General features: G+C 43.2%; 1 protein-coding gene across 1 annotated transcript in view; it reads left to right on the forward strand.

The window, feature by feature from the left end:
• The first annotated feature begins 233 nt into the window (after window positions 1–233).
• Window positions 234–18291, forward strand: part of LOC142186449 (V-set and immunoglobulin domain-containing protein 10-like) — a 146512-nt gene continuing 128454 nt past the window's right edge. Inside the window, exons 1-5 of the mRNA XM_075261288.1 lie at window positions 234–408; window positions 560–613; window positions 765–818; window positions 1574–1696; window positions 15563–15868. Coding sequence (XP_075117389.1) covers window positions 234–408; window positions 560–613; window positions 765–818; window positions 1574–1696; window positions 15563–15868 — 712 coding nt within the window. The remainder of the gene's footprint in view (window positions 409–559; window positions 614–764; window positions 819–1573; window positions 1697–15562; window positions 15869–18291) is intronic.

Consider the following 18291-nt stretch of genomic DNA (forward strand, 5'->3'; position numbering starts at 1 on the left):
CACACGGAGGAGCTGAATCCGAGACAAACCTCCCACCGACCGGGACTGCGGGACACAACCCCAAATCCGGGACTGTCCCACTGAATCCGGGACTGACCCACTGAATCCAGGACGGTTGGGAGGTGCATACATGGCTTGTTCCACTATCATTATACCGCAATATCTTATGTTACTGTTCACATTCCTAGAAAATGACATCAGATGAATCCCCATGAGTCCAGAGATTACGGGGAATGTACAGGTCACCTATAGACTGCCGGGATTACATTCGGGGTGGTCCACTTGGGGACCTTCTGAACAAAATACCAAACACATTACAAAGCAGTGAGCAGAGGATCCACCCGGACCCCACAGACTATAATGTGCTTGGGGCGTCTTCTGTGCGGCGTCTGCACGACTCCTGCGGAGGTAAGTCCGGCTTACACTGGAGCCCTGATACTTCGCACATGTCGGAGTCACACTACAAGCTAAACCCCCCATCACAGGGACATGACTATAACATAAAGGGGGGATCAGGGACTCAGCATAGCCGGCACAGAAGCTTCTTGTGACCCCACAGACTATAATGTGCTTGGGGCGTCTTCTGCGTGGCGTCTGCACGACTCCTGCGGAGGTAAGTCCGGCTTACACTGGAGCCCTGATACTTAGCACATGTCGGGGTCACACTACAAGCTAAACCCCCCATCACAGGGACATGACTATAACATAAAGGGGGGATCAGGGACTCAGCATAGCCGGCACAGAAGCTTCTTGTGACCCCACAGACTATAATGTGCTTGGGGCGTCTTCTGTGCGGCGTCTGCACGACTCCTGCGGAGGTAAGTCCGGCTTACACTGGAGCCCTGATACTTCGCACATGTCGGAGTCACACTACAAGCTAAACCCCCCATCACAGGGACATGACTATAACATAAAGGGGGGATCAGGGACTCAGCATAGCCGGCACAGAAGCTTCTTGTGACCCCACAGACTATAATGTGCTTGGGGCGTCTTCTGCGTGGCGTCTGCACGACTCCTGCGGAGAGGTAAGTCCGGCTTACACTGGAGCCCTGATACTTAGCACATGTCGGAGTCACACTACAAGCTAAACCCCCCATCACAGGGACAAGGACTATAACATAAAGGGGGGATCAGGGACGCATAGCCGGCACAGAAGCTTCTTGCGTCATCCATTCGCCCCCTGGTGGCTGTGGCGTGAGCAGCAGCCAGGCTAGGATCACACCGTAGGATCTTGTCTGGGGATTGCTTAAGACCTGTCACATCTGTACAGTGGATATAATCCCCATGATTTATACGTATCTGCAGCAGAAACCAATCTGTCCAATCTGCAGCAGAAACCGATCTGTCCAATCTGCAGCAGATCACCGATGGGTTGTTACTGCAGATTTCATCACTTTCCTACAGTCCTGTCTGTCCTCAGCCCTACAAAGCAGCGTCTTGTAAGGAGCGCTCTGCACCGGGGAAGTTACTACAACTCCTTGTACGTGACACATCAGGAAGCTGCGCAATAACTAGCTGGGAAGGGGTTAAATATTAATAATTCTCCAGGCTCCGCCTTCTCGTCCAACCTCAGCAGTGTCCGGAGTCACCGAGAGCAGAGAACAGAAGAGCGAGAGAAGAAGAAGAAGAAGAAGGGAGTCTGCAGACGAGATGGGAACGTATATAATCTGCTGTCTCCTCCTGATCTACAGCTCAGGTAATATATACAGACCGGGGTAATATATACAGAGGGGGTAATATATACAGAGCGGGTAATATGTACAGACCGGGGTAATATATACAGAGGGGGTAATATATACAGAGCGGGTAATATGTACAGACCGGGGTAATATATACAGAGGGGGTAATATATACAGACCGGGTAATATATACAGACCGGGTAATATATACAGAGCGGGTAATATATACAGAGCGGGTAATATGTACAGAGGGGGTAATATACTGTATAAAGAGGGGGTAATATACTGTATACAGAGCGGGGTAATATATACAGAGGGGGTAATATATACAGAGGGGGTAATATACTGTATAAAGAGGGGGTAATATACTGTATACAGAGAGGGTAATATATACAGAGGGGGTAATATACTGTATACAGAGGGGGTAATATACTGTATACAGAGAGGGTAATATATACAGAGGGGGTAATATACTGTATAAAGAGGGGGTAATATATACAAAGGGGGTAATATATACAGAGGGGGTAATATACTGTATAAAGAGGGGGTAATATATACAAAGGGGGTAATATATACAGAGGGGGTAATATATACAGAGCGGGGTAATACTGTATATACAGAGGGGGTAATATATACAGAGGGGGTAATATATACAGAGGGGGTAATATATACAGAGGGGGTAATATATACAGAGGGGGTAATATATACAGAGCGGGTAATATATACAGAGGGGGTAATATATACAGAGGGGGTAATATATACAGAGGGGGTAATATATACAGAGCGGGTAATATATACAGAGCGGGTAATATACTGTATACAGAGGGGGGTAATATATACAGAGGGGGTAATGTATACAGAGCGGGGTAATATACTGTATACAGAGGGGGTAATATATACAGAGGGGGTAATATATACAGAGGGGGTAATATATACAGAGGGGGTAATATACTGTATAAAGAGGGGGTAATATATACAGAGGGGGTAATATATACAGAGCGGGTAATATATACAGAGGGGGTAATATACTGTATACAGAGGGGGTAATATATACAGAGAGGGTAATATATACAGAGGGGGTAATATACTGTATACAGAGGGGGTAATATATACAGAGGGGGTAATATATACAGAGGGGGTAATATATACAGAGGGGGTAATATATACAGAGGGGGTAATATATACAGACCGGGTAATATGTACAGACCAGGGTAATATATACAGAGCGAGTAATATATACAGAGGGGGTAATGTATACAGAGCGGGGTAATATACTGTATACAGAGGGGGTAATATATACAGAGGGGGTAATATACTGTATACAGAGGGGGTAATATATACAGAGGGGGTAATATATACAGAGGGGGTAATATATACAGAGGGGGTAATATATACAGAGGGGGTAATATACTGTATACAGAGGGGGTAATATATACAGAGGGGGTAATATACTGTATACAGAGGGGGTAATATACTGTATACAGAGAGGGTAATATATACAGAGGGGGTAATATACTGTATACAGAGGGGGTAATATATACAGAGGGGGTAATATATACAGAGGGGGTAATATACTGTATACAGAGGGGGTAATATATACAGAGGGGGTAATATATACAGAGGGGGTAATATACTGTATACAGAGGGGGTAATATATAGTCAGTAGTCAGACTCTGCTCTACAGAATAAATTTACGTTACTTCGAATACCAGAAGTGTGTCGTTCCATTTAATATTGTATTCTGGGTTGGGACCCTACGACCACATAGATCCATTAAGTTGGACCTTGCATCCCTCTATTATATACAGAGGGGGTAATATATACAGAGGGGGTAATATATACAGAGCGGGGTAATATACTGTATACAGAGGGGGTAATATATACAGAGGGGGTAATATACTGTATAAAGAGGGGGTAATATATACAGAGGGGGTAATATATACAGAGGGGGTAATATATACAGAGCGGGGTAATACTGTATATACAGAGGGGGTAATATATACAGAGCGGGGTAATACTGTATATACAGAGCGGGTAATATATACAGAGGGGGTAATGTATACAGAGGGGGTAATGTATACAGAGGGGGTAATATATACAGAGGGGGTAATATGTACAGACCGGGGTAATATATACAGAGGGGGTAATGTATACAGAGCGGGTAATATATACAGAGGGGGTAATATATACAGCTCAGGTAATATATACAGAGGGGGTAATATATACAACTCGGATAATATATACAGCTCGGGTAATATACGCAGTATTCCAGTGTTTGCACTATAGGGGAGCCGGCATACGGAGTTACACTCGCTCATTCTGTACATAAAGCTCATTCAGAGTAAGCGGCGTAAATACCAGATCCCAGTGACTTCTATGGCTGCCGGCATATACACGCGCGTATCACATTGAAAGCAGTAGGTAAAAAAAAAGCCTCCTACTGCTTTCAATGTGATACGCGCGTGTATATGCCGGCAGCCATAGAAGTCACTGGGATCTGGTTTTTACGCCGCTCACTCTGGACGAGTTTTATGTTATGTGCGTAACTGCGTGTGCCGTTTCCCTAATATTCCGTATGATTTGTGTTTTCCAGTTTACGTCTTAGGGCGCCTTCACATGATGTAACGTGCAGCATGACCTGGCACGTATATGGCGTGTGAGAGTTTAATGGGAGTTAGGTTCGTATACAGCCGCAAAATAACGCAGCGTATACGATCCTAATGCCCATTGAAATGAATGGGAGCTTTTACAGCGCGCAAACTCTCACTCACCGTATATGTGCCATATCACTCGGCCATAGGTTAATACAGGTTATACAGGACTGGGCCATATATGTGATGTATAGGATGTATGATATATACAGGACTGGGCCATATATGTAATGTATAGGATGTATGATATATACAGGACTAGGCCATATATGTAATGTATAGGATGTATGATATATACAGGACTGGGCCATATATGTAATGTATAGGATGTATGATATATACAGGACTGGGCCATATATGTAATGTATAGGATGTATGATATATACAGGACTGGGCCATATATGTAATGTATAGGATGTATGATATATACAGGACTGGGCCATATATGTAATGTATAGGATGTATGATATATACAGGACTGGGCCATATATGTAATATATAGGATGTATGATATATACAGGACTGGGCCATATATGTAATGTATAGGATGTATGATATATACAGGACTGGGCCATATATGTAATGTATAGGATGTATGATATATACAGGACTGGGCCATATATGTAATGTATAGGATGTATGATATATACAGGACTGGGCCATATATGTAATGTATAGGATGTATGATATATACAGGACTAGGCCATATAGGTAATGTATAGGATGTATGATATATACAGGACTGGGCCATATATGTAATGTATAGGATGTATGATATATACAGGACTGGGCCATATATGTAATGTATAGGATGTATGATATATACAGGACTAGGCCATATATGTAATGTATAGGATGTATGATATATACAGGACTGGGCCATATATGTAATGTATAGGATGTATGATATATACAGGACTAGGCCATATATGTGATGTATAGGATGTATGATATATACAGGACTGGGCCATATATGTAATGTATAGGATGTATGATATATACAGGACTAGGCCATATAGGTAATGTATAGGATGTATGATATATACAGGACTGGGCCATATATGTGATGTATAGGATGTATGATATATACAGGACTAGGCCATATATGTGATGTATAGGATGTATGATATATACAGGACTAGGCCATATAGGTAATGTATAGGATGTATGATATATACAGGACTGGGCCATATATGTAATGTATAGGATGTATGATATATACAGGACTGGGCCATATATGTAATGTATAGGATGTATGATATATACAGGACTGGGCCATATATGTAATGTATAGGATGTATGATATATACAGGACTAGGCCATATATGTAATGTATAGGATGTATGATATATACAGGACTGGGCCATATATGTAATGTATAGGATGTATGATATATACAGGACTAGGCCATATATGTGATGTATAGGATGTATGATATATACAGGACTGGGCCATATATGTAATGTATAGGATGTATGATATATACAGGACTAGGCCATATAGGTAATGTATAGGATGTATGATATATACAGGACTGGGCCATATATGTGATGTATAGGATGTATGATATATACAGGACTAGGCCATATATGTGATGTATAGGATGTATGATATATACAGGACTAGGCCATATAGGTAATGTATAGGATGTATGATATATACAGGACTGGGCCATATATGTAATGTATAGGATGTATGATATATACAGGACTGGGCCATATATGTAATGTATAGGATGTATGATATATACAGGACTAGGCCATATATGTAATGTATAGGATGTATGATATATACAGGACTGGGCCATATATGTAATGTATAGGATGTATGATATATACAGGACTGGGCCATATATGTAATGTATAGGATGTATGATATATACAGGACTGGGCCATATATGTAATGTATAGGATGTATGATATATACAGGACTGGGCCATATATGTAATATATAGGATGTATGATATATACAGGACTGGGCCATATATGTAATGTATAGGATGTATGATATATACAGGACTGGGCCATATATGTAATGTATAGGATGTATGATATATACAGGACTGGGCCATATATGTAATGTATAGGATGTATGATATATACAGGACTGGGCCATATATGTAATGTATAGGATGTATGATATATACAGGACTGGGCCATATATGTAATATATAGGATGTATGATATATACAGGACTGGGCCATATATGTAATGTATAGGATGTATGATATATACAGGACTGGGCCATATATGTAATATATAGGATGTATGATATATACAGGACTGGGCCATATATGTAATGTATAGGATGTATGATATATACAGGACTGGGCCATATATGTAATATATAGGATGTATGATATATACAGGACTGGGCCATATATGTAATGTATAGGATGTATGATATATACAGGACTGGGCCATATATGTAATGTATAGGATGTATGATATATACAGGACTGGGCCATATATGTAATGTATAGGATGTATGATATATACAGGACTGGGCCATATATGTAATGTATAGGATGTATGATATATACAGGACTGGGCCATATATGTAATGTATAGGATGTATGATATATACAGGACTAGGCCATATATGTAATATATAGGATGTATGATATATACAGGACTGGGCCATATATGTAATGTATAGGATGTATGATATATACAGGACTGGGCCATATATGTAATGTACAGGATGTATGATATATACAGGACTAGGCCATATATGTAATGTATAGGATGTATGATATATACAGGACTAGGCCATATATGTAATGTATAGGATGTATGATATATACAGGACTAGGCCATATAGGTAATGTATAGGATGTATGATATATACAGGACTGGGCCATATATGTAATGTATAGGATGTATGATATATACAGGACTGGGCCATATATGTAATGTATAGGATGTATGATATATACAGGACTAGGCCATATATGTAATGTATAGGATGTATGATATATACAGGACTGGGCCATATATGTAATGTATAGGATGTATGATATATACAGGACTAGGCCATATATGTGATGTATAGGATGTATGATATATACAGGACTAGGCCATATAGGTAATGTATAGGATGTATGATATATACAGGACTAGGCCATATATGTAATGTATAGGATGTATGATATATACAGGACTAGGCCATATAGGTAATGTATAGGATGTATGATATATACAGGACTGGGCCATATATGTAATGTATAGGATGTATGATATATACAGGACTAGGCCATATATGTGATGTATAGGATGTATGATATATACAGGACTAGGCCATATAGGTAATGTATAGGATGTATGATATATACAGGACTGGGCCATATATGTGATGTATAGGATGTATGATATATACAGGACTGGGCCATATATGTAATGTATAGGATGTATGATATATACAGGACTGGGCCATATATGTAATGTATAGGATGTATGATATATACAGGACTAGGCCATATATGTAATGTATAGGATGTATGATATATACAGGACTGGGCCATATATGTAATGTATAGGATGTATGATATATACAGGACTAGGCCATATATGTGATGTATAGGATGTATGATATATACAGGACTGGGCCATATATGTAATGTATAGGATGTATGATATATACAGGACTAGGCCATATATGTGATGTATAGGATGTATGATATATACAGGACTGGGCCATATATGTAATGTATAGGATGTATGATATATACAGGACTGGGCCATATATGTGATGTATAGGATGTATGATATATACAGGACTAGGCCATATATGTGATGTATAGGATGTATGATATATACAGGACTAGGCCATATAGGTAATGTATAGGATGTATGATATATACAGGACTGGGCCATATAGGTAATGTATAGGATGTATGATATATACAGGACTGGGCCATATATGTAATGTATAGGATGTATGATATATACAGGACTAGGCCATATAGGTAATGTATAGGATGTATGATATATACAGGACTGGGCCATATATGTGATGTATAGGATGTATGATATATACAGGACTGGGCCATATATGTAATGTATAGGATGTATGATATATACAGGACTAGGCCATATAGGTAATGTATAGGATGTATGATATATACAGGACTGGGCCATATATGTAATGTATAGGATGTATGATATATACAGGACTAGGCCATATAGGTAATGTATAGGATGTATGATATATACAGGACTAGGCCATATATGTAATGTATAGGATGTATGATATATACAGGACTGGGCCATATATGTAATGTATAGGATGTATGATATATACAGGACTAGGCCATATAGGTAATGTATAGGATGTATGATATATACAGGACTGGGCCATATATGTGATGTATAGGATGTATGATATATACAGGACTGGGCCATATATGTAATGTATAGGATGTATGATATATACAGGACTAGGCCATATAGGTAATGTATAGGATGTATGATATATACAGGACTGGGCCATATATGTAATGTATAGGATGTATGATATATACAGGACTAGGCCATATAGGTAATGTATAGGATGTATGATATATACAGGACTAGGCCATATATGTAATGTATAGGATGTATGATATATACAGGACTGGGCCATATATGTAATGTATAGGATGTATGATATATACAGGACTAGGCCATATAGGTAATGTACAGGATGTATGATATATACAGGACTGGGCCATATATGTAATGTATAGGATGTATGATATATACAGGACTAGGCCATATATGTAATGTATAGGATGTATGATATATACAGGACTGGGCCATATATGTAATGTATAGGATGTATGATATATACAGGACTAGGCCATATAGGTAATGTACAGGATGTATGATATATACAGGACTAGGCCATATATGTAATGTATAGGATGTATGATATATACAGGACTGGGCCATATATGTGATGTATAGGATGTATGATATATACAGGGCATTAGTGAGGGTGAGAAGCTGTACGTGACTATATCCCCTTCTCTGCAGCATACGGAGGCGCCCTATATATCTGCATGTCCCGCACCGTCTGCAGCGTGTCGATAAGATGCATCTTAGGTTATGTTCACAACTGCACTAAGTGTCCACAGGTGTGAACAACGCCCCAGTTATCTCTCACTAGATAACATGATAGCGGCTGGCTCCGGGTTCGCTCAGATTGTTTCCGGGTTTGGGGATTTACTTTAGTATAAAACTCCAATCGGTTTGTGAATCTGACTCAAGAAATACTAAAATAATAGATCAAAACCTAAAACTAGAAAGTGAAACCTGCGTGTATAGGAATATCCCACAATACACCCTGTGTGTGATACAGTATAGGAATATCCCACACTACACCCTGCGTGTGATACCGTATAGGAATATCCCACAGCACACCCTGTGTGTGATACCGTATAGGAATATCCCACACTACACCCTGCGTGTGATACAGAATAGGAATATCCCACAATACACCCTGCGTGTGATACAGTATAGAAATATCCCACAGTACACCCTGTGTGTGATACAGTATAGGAATATCCCACAATACACCCTGCGTGTGATACAGTATAGGAATATCCCACACTACACCCTGTGTGTGATACAGTATAGGAATATCCCACAGTACACCGTGTGTGATACAGTATAGGAATATCCCACAATACACCCTGCGTGTGATACAGTATAGGAATATCCCACAGTACACCCTGCGTGTGATACAGTATAGGAATATCCCACAGTACACCCTGTGTGTGATACAGTATAGGAATATCCCACACTACACCCTGTGTGTGATACAGTATAGGAATATCCCACAATACACCCTGCGTGTGATACAGTATAGGAATATCCCACAATACACCCTGCGTGTGATACAGTATAGGAATATCCCACACTACACCCTGCGTGTGATACAGTATAGGAATATCCCACAATACACCCTGCGTGTGATACAGTATAGGAATATCCCGCAGTACACCCTGTGTGTGATACAGTACAGGAATATCCCACAATACACCCTGCGTGTGATACAGTATAGGAATACTCCACACTACACCCTGCGTGTGATACCGTATAGGAATATCCCACACTACACCCTGCGTGTGATACAGTATAGGAATATCCCACACTACACCCTGTGTGTGATACAGTATAGGAATATCCCACACTACACCCTGTGTGTGATACAGTATAGGAATATCCCACAATACACCCTGCGTGTGATACAGTATAGGAATATCCCACACTACACCCTGCGTGTGATACAGTATAGGAATATCCCACAGTACACCCTGTGTGTGATACAGTATAGGAATATCCCACAGTACACCCTGTGTGTGATACAGTATAGGAATATCCCACAGTACACCCTGTGTGTGATACAGTATAGGAATATCCCACAATACACCCTGCGTGTGATACAATACACCCTGCGTGTGATACAGTATAGGAATATCCCGCAGTACACCCTGCGTGTGATACAGTATAGGAATATCCCACACTACACCCTGCGTGTGATACAGTATAGGAATATCCCACAATACACCCTGTGTGTGATACAGTATAGGAATACTCCACAATACACCCTGTGTGTGATACAGTATAGGAATATCCCGCAGTACACCCTGCGTGTGATACAGTATAGGGATATCCCACAATACACCCTGTGTGTGATACAGTATAGGAATATCCCACAATACACCCTGTGTGTGATACAGTATAGAAATATCCCACAGTACACCCTGTGTGTGATACAGTATAGGAATATCCCACACTACACCCTGCGTGTGATACAGTATAGGAATATCCCACAGTACACCCTGTGTGTGATACAGTATAGGAATATCCCACAATACACCCTGCATGTGATACAGTATAGGAATATCCCACAGTACACCCTGTGTGTGATACAGTATAGGAATATCCCACAATACACCCTGCGTGTGATACAGTATAGGAATATCCCACAGTACACCCTGTGTGTGATACAGTATAGGAATATCCCACAGTACACCCTGTGTGTGATACAGTATAGGAATATCCCACAATACACCCTGCGTGTGATACAATACATCCTGCATGTGATACAGTATAGGAATATCCCACAATACACCCTGCGTGTGATACAGTATAGGAATATCCCGCAGTACACCCTGCGTGTGATACAGTATAGGAATATCCCACACTACACCCTGCGTGTGATACAGTATAGGAATATCCCACACTACACCCTGCGTGTGATACAGTATAGGAATATCCCACAATACACCCTGTGTGTGATACAGTATAGGAATACTCCACAATACACCCTGTGTGTGATACAGTATAGTAATATCCCGCAGTACACCCTGTGTGTGATACAGTATAGGAATATCCCACAATACACCCTGCATGTGATACAGAATAGGAATATCCCACAATACACCCTGCGTGTGATACAGTATAGAAATATCCCACAGTACACCCTGTGTGTGATACAGTATAGGAATATCCCACAATACACCCTGTGTGTGATACAGTATAGGAATATCCCACAGTACACCCTGTGTGTGATACAGTATAGGAATATCCCGCAGTACACCCTGTGTGTGATACAGTATAGGAATATCCCACAATACACCCTGTGTGTGATACAGTATAGGAATACTCCACAATACACCCTGCGTGTGATACAGTATAGGAATATCCCACAATACACCCTGTGTGTGATACAGTATAGGAATATCCCACAATACACCCTGCGTGTGATACAGTATAGGAATATCCCACAATACACCCTGTGTGTGATACAGTATAGGAATATCCCACACTACACCCTGCGTGTGATACAGTATAGGGATATCCCACAATACACCCTGTGTGTGATACAGTATAGGAATATCCCGCAGTACACCCTGCGTGTGATACAGTACAGGAATATCCCACAATACACCCTGCGTGTGATACAGTATAGGAATACTCCACAATACACCCTGTGTGTGATACAGTATAGGAATACTCCACAATACACCCTGTGTGTGATACAGTATAGGAATATCCCACAATACACCCTGCGTGTGATACCGTATAGGAATATCCCACACTACACCCTGCGTGTGATACCGTATAGGAATATCCCACAGCACACCCTGTGTGTGATACCGTATAGGAATATCCCACACTACACCCTGCGTGTGATACAGAATAGGAATATCCCACAATACACCCTGCGTGTGATACAGTATAGAAATATCCCACAGTACACCCTGTGTGTGATACAGTATAGGAATATCCCACAGTACACCCTGTGTGTGATACAGTATAGGAATATCCCACAATACACCCTGCGTGTGATACAATACACCCTGCGTGTGATACAATACACCCTGCGTGTGATACAGTATAGGAATATCCCACAGTACACCCTGCGTGTGATACAGTATAGGAATATCCCGCAGTACACCCTGCGTGTGATACAGTATAGGAATATCCCACACTACACCCTGCGTGTGATACAGTATAGGAATACTCCACAATACACCCTGTGTGTGATACAGTATAGGAATACTCCACAATACACCCTGTGTGTGATACAGTATAGGAATATCCCGCAGTACACCCTGCGTGTGATACAGTATAGGGATATCCCACAATACACCCTGCGTGTGATACAGTATAGGAATATCCCACAGCACACCCTGTGTGTGATACAGTATAGGAATATCCCACAATACACCCTGTGTGTGATACAGTATAGAAATATCCCACAGTACACCCTGTGTGTGATACAGTATAGAAATATCCCACACTACACCCTGCGTGTGATACAGTATAGGAATATCCCACACTACACCCTGCGTGTGATACAGTATAGGAATATCCCACAGTACACCCTGTGTGTGATACAGTATAGGAATATCCCACAATACACCCTGTGTGTGATACAGTATAGAAATATCCCACACTACACCCTGCGTGTGATACAGTATAGGAATATCCCACAATACACCCTGTGTGTGATACAGTATAGGAATATCCCACAATACACCCTGTGTGTGATACAGTATAGAAATATCCCACACTACACCCTGCGTGTGATACAGAATAGGAATATCCCACAATACACCCTGCGTGTGATACAGTATAGGAATATCCCACAATACACCCTGTGTGTGATACCGTATAGGAATATCCCACACTACACCCTGCGTGTGATACAGAATAGGAATATCCCACAATACACCCTGCGTGTGATACAGTATAGAAATATCCCACAGTACACCCTGTGTGTGATACAGTATAGGAATATCCCACAGTACACCCTGTGTGTGATACAGTATAGGAATATCCCACAATACACCCTGCGTGTGATACAATACACCCTGCGTGTGATACAATACACCCTGCGTGTGATACAGTATAGGAATATCCCACAGTACACCCTGCGTGTGATACAGTATAGGAATATCCCGCAGTACACCCTGCGTGTGATACAGTATAGGAATATCCCACACTACACCCTGCGTGTGATACAGTATAGGAATATCCCACAATACACCCTGTGTGTGATACAGTATAGGAATACTCCACAATACACCCTGCGTGTGATACAGTATAGGAATATCCCACACTACACCCTGCATGTGATACAGTATAGGAATATCCCGCAGTACACCCTGCGTGTGATACAGTATAGGGATATCCCACAATACACCCTGCGTGTGATACAGTATAGGAATATCCCACAGCACACCCTGTGTGTGATACAGTATAGGAATATCCCACAATACACCCTGTGTGTGATACAGTATAGAAATATCCCACACTACACCCTGCGTGTGATACAGTATAGGAATATCCCACACTACACCCTGCGTGTGATACAGTATAGGAATATCCCACACTACACCCTGCGTGTGATACAGTATAGGAATATCCCACAGTACACCCTGTGTGTGATACAGTATAGGAATATCCCACAATACACCCTGCGTGTGATACAGTATAGGAATATCCCACAGTACACCCTGTGTGTGATACAGTATAGGAATATCCCACAATATACCCTGTGTGTGATACAGTATAGGAATATCCCACAATATACCCTGTGTGTGATACAGTATAGGAATACTCCACAATACACCTTGCGTACCCCTGACCTCAGGCTGCGTTCACACATGGCAGTATTGGCGCAGCTTGTTTCTATGACGTTACTTTGTATCTGCGGTGTTACATTGTTGCAGCCGTAGTCTCAGTTACTAAGAAACCGCTTAGAAGGTGTCTGATGCTCAGAAGGTGATTGGAATGTCTCACAATGGCCGTTCTTTAGGTGTAATTCACATTATACATATCCAATAACCTACATATGACAGCGTATACATATATACATACACAGTCAGGGGCTGGGGGGGTATAGACATGGACTCTGCAGTAATAGTCCAATGGCTGAGCTTTATTCAGGCCAACAAACAGTGGCTTGTGCAGGATCAGAAGAAACCACTGACTAACCCCTGCCCGTCCGAGCACTAACTAAGCAATAGCTGGCGGCCTCACCTATACTAGACACCAGTGCACATAGTCAGGACCAGCTCTACTAGGAGACGTCTTATACCGCACTAACCAGGACAACCTGGCACAGCCGGCCCCTGCAGGAGCGGCCACAAGGTGCGGACTGGAGGGAATGGCGGATCCCACTACCAACCTAGCGGCCATTCCCTAAACATCCAGCCCCGCACTGGACCAATGCTCAGCCAACCAAGTGTCTGCTGAAAAACAACTCCCTCCAGTGTGACACCGGCCATCGGCCTACTGTATATATATAACTATCCCGTCTGCCAGAAACTATATATATATATATATATATATATATATATATATATATATATATATATATATATATATATCTGTATATAGACAGCTCAGATAATAATCCGCACACAGTGACAACTTGCTGCCCCGGTCCTGACCACTAGAGGGAGCAGATAAGACACCACAAGTCTCCAGCAATGGCCGCCATTGCAATCTCGCTCTATCAGTCCGGGGTCACATAATATGGGAGGAAAGAGACAGAAATCCATCAGGGGATGGCGGAATAATGTCATGTATTATAGGGTTATAACCAGCGCACTGCATTGTGTGAACACTGACCTACCGTCTAGAATGTCTGTACTGCCTTGTGAACAAAGAACATGAAATAAATGCAGAGTGTGACCAGCACCTTATATACCTAACTATTGTGTCCCTACAGGAGCGGCGTCTGCGGTGTCGGTGGTGAATGGAGCTCTCGGGGGGTCGGTGCACTTCAGTGTGTCTCTGCCAAGTGAAGCAAATGGAGCAGTACAATGGAATTCTAAAGGAATCCTAGTTGCACTACTAAGCCCAGGATCGGCTCCTCAGTACTATGGTCAGTGTGTGAGAAGATGTAACGTGTATAGTAATGGATCCCTGACCATGGACAATATCGTATACACAGATGAGGGGGAATATACTATGACTGCATTTAATAGTGACAGCGCCCCCGTGACATCAGAAACCTTCCAGCTCAGAGTCTACGGTAAGTCACGTCTTATGGTCTGAGGTTTCATGGTCTTGTGTTTAGTAACATTCACGTATATAATGTGCAGAGTCTTCAGGCGCAGAATGTCTCACTTAAAGGCAGTGTCAGCAGTAAGGCGAAGGCCCCATGTTGTGCAGACGCAGATTTTTTTTGTTGCAGATTTTGCTGCAGGTTTTTTGAGGCAAAGCCTGGAGTGATCTGAGCAGAAGGGAGAAGAAGAAGAAGCTTCTAGATGTTTCCTTACATTCCTTCTGGAGACATTCGTGGCTTTATTCAGTCTCAGTAAATCTCCTGTCCGATAGGTAAAGGCCCCTTACACCCCCTCCCCCCAGATTGGGACATAGAGTGCTGCAAATGGCACCAAACCCCTAAAAGCAGAAGACAATGGAGAGGACGAGCCCCAGAGACACTACAAGTCACAGCAAGGAGTACGAGCTCGTCTCCAGACAGTAAAGCCATGTCCAGTCTATGGACAGAACCCCAAAGGTTCCCCGCGTGTTCCCGCAGAGCAATATCAGGGCTCTCCTCACCAGCCTGACCGGTGACACATGGTGGGACCTCTTCCAGTCTGTCCTCCTGTTATACCGAGCTCCTGCGTGTCCAGGTCATGGCCTCCAGTCACTGACCCTTCCCAAGAAACTGACCCTGGACCCAGCGCCGCACCTCCCATGAGGCAACCTCAGGCGGCGTTATGTCAGGGCCCCAGGGAGGGCGGCATTTTTCATTATCTAAGCCAGTCCAGGACAAGCTGTCCTGGACTGGCTTAGCACCGAGCGGTGGTTTGGGGAGGCCACTGGAGCAGCGCTGCTCCGGCAGCCTCCCCTCACGCTCAGGCAGAGAGCAGGTCCTCTCTGTGCCTGCTCACTGCCGGCGAACAGCACTAAGACCCACCCCCTCCACTCTGCTACGCCCCTTGCGCTCTGCCACGCCCCTTCACTCCACGGCTTTCTGTAATTCACCTCGCGCGGCGAAAGGGGTAGGTTCACCCCTGCCTGGACCCCAAAGGAGCTCCTGCCCTGACAAGCTCTAAGTACCCTCACATGTTTCATCAGGGGTATACCGAGCGCCTCAGGGGATCCGAACCCCAAACTATCTGCAGCATTACAGGTCTCATAGTGACCGAAACAAATACTCATCACCCCTCCCCCCACAGCCAGGACAGGACATTGCTGGCGCCATCTTACATTCTGGTCACATCGTCCCATGTGCCTGATAATGGAGCGGCGCATTGTGTGCCCATGTAGAGGCAGCGCTCAGGAAGTCATCAAATCCCAACTAAGCCCCACCCCCAGATCCGCCCCCCAAATCCGCCCCATCTTGGCTTTCCATATACAGGACGGTGTCAGAAACAGGTCAGGTCTGTTAGGCCATCAACTCCCGCTCTGGAGGCGAAAACTGGCCCCGAGAAAAGGGGATCGAATGAAGGGAAAAGGGGAGCGAATGAAGGGAAAAGGGGAGCGAATGAAGGGAAAAGTGCTCGGCCTGGAAGTCTACAGCTGAGACTGAGGGCCGGGCAAATAAAGACACGCCCCATAATGTAAAGACACGCCCCGTAATGGGAAGACACGCCCCGTAATGGGAAGACACGCCCCGTAATGGGAAGACACGCCCCGTAATGGGAAGACACGCCCCGTAATGGGAAGACACGCCCCGTAATGGGAAGACACGCCCCGTAATGGGAAGACACGCCCCGTAATGGGAAGACACGCCCCGTAATGGGAAGACACGCCCCGTAATGGGAAGACACGCCCCGTAATGGGAAGACACGCCCCGTAATGGGAAGACACGCCCCGTAATGGGAAGACACGCCCCGTAATGGGAAGACACGCCCCGTAATGGGAAGACACGCCCCGTAATGGGAAGACACGCCCCGTAATGGGAAGACACACCCCGTAATGGGAAGACACGCCCAATAACATGACATGAAGATATAGGCTGAAAATAAAGACACGCCTCCCAAAGTGAAGACACACCCTCAGAGCACTTTTCCCCTCATTTACATACGAGTGACACCACAATTTGCATAGCACTGAGGCTACTAAGCAGAATATGATGGAAACTCCCCCCCCCCCCCGATACATTAGGATTAGTTGTATCTCCCGTTTCCCCCTTCACAGATTCCATTAAGTAGCGTCACCCCAGAGCAGCAATCAGAGAGGTGCACTGATAACAAGGAAGAGAGCGAACTGAAGGAAGAAGATTCCAGAGAATTCCCGCAGTGTCGGACACAATGTATTTATGGCACTGCTTTATCTAATGTGAAATAGAAATACTCAAAAAATGTGTCCTGACCGCAGACCTCCTCATAACGAGGACACATGGGTGGAGAGCATGGTGGCTGAGTGGTTAGTATGGTGGCTGAGTGGTTAGTATGATGGCTGAGTGGTTAGTATGGTGGCTGAGTGGTTAGTATGGTGGCT

This window comes from Leptodactylus fuscus, unplaced genomic scaffold (assembly GCF_031893055.1).
Source record: "Leptodactylus fuscus isolate aLepFus1 unplaced genomic scaffold, aLepFus1.hap2 HAP2_SCAFFOLD_103, whole genome shotgun sequence".
NCBI classification, from domain to species: domain Eukaryota; kingdom Metazoa; phylum Chordata; class Amphibia; order Anura; family Leptodactylidae; genus Leptodactylus; species Leptodactylus fuscus.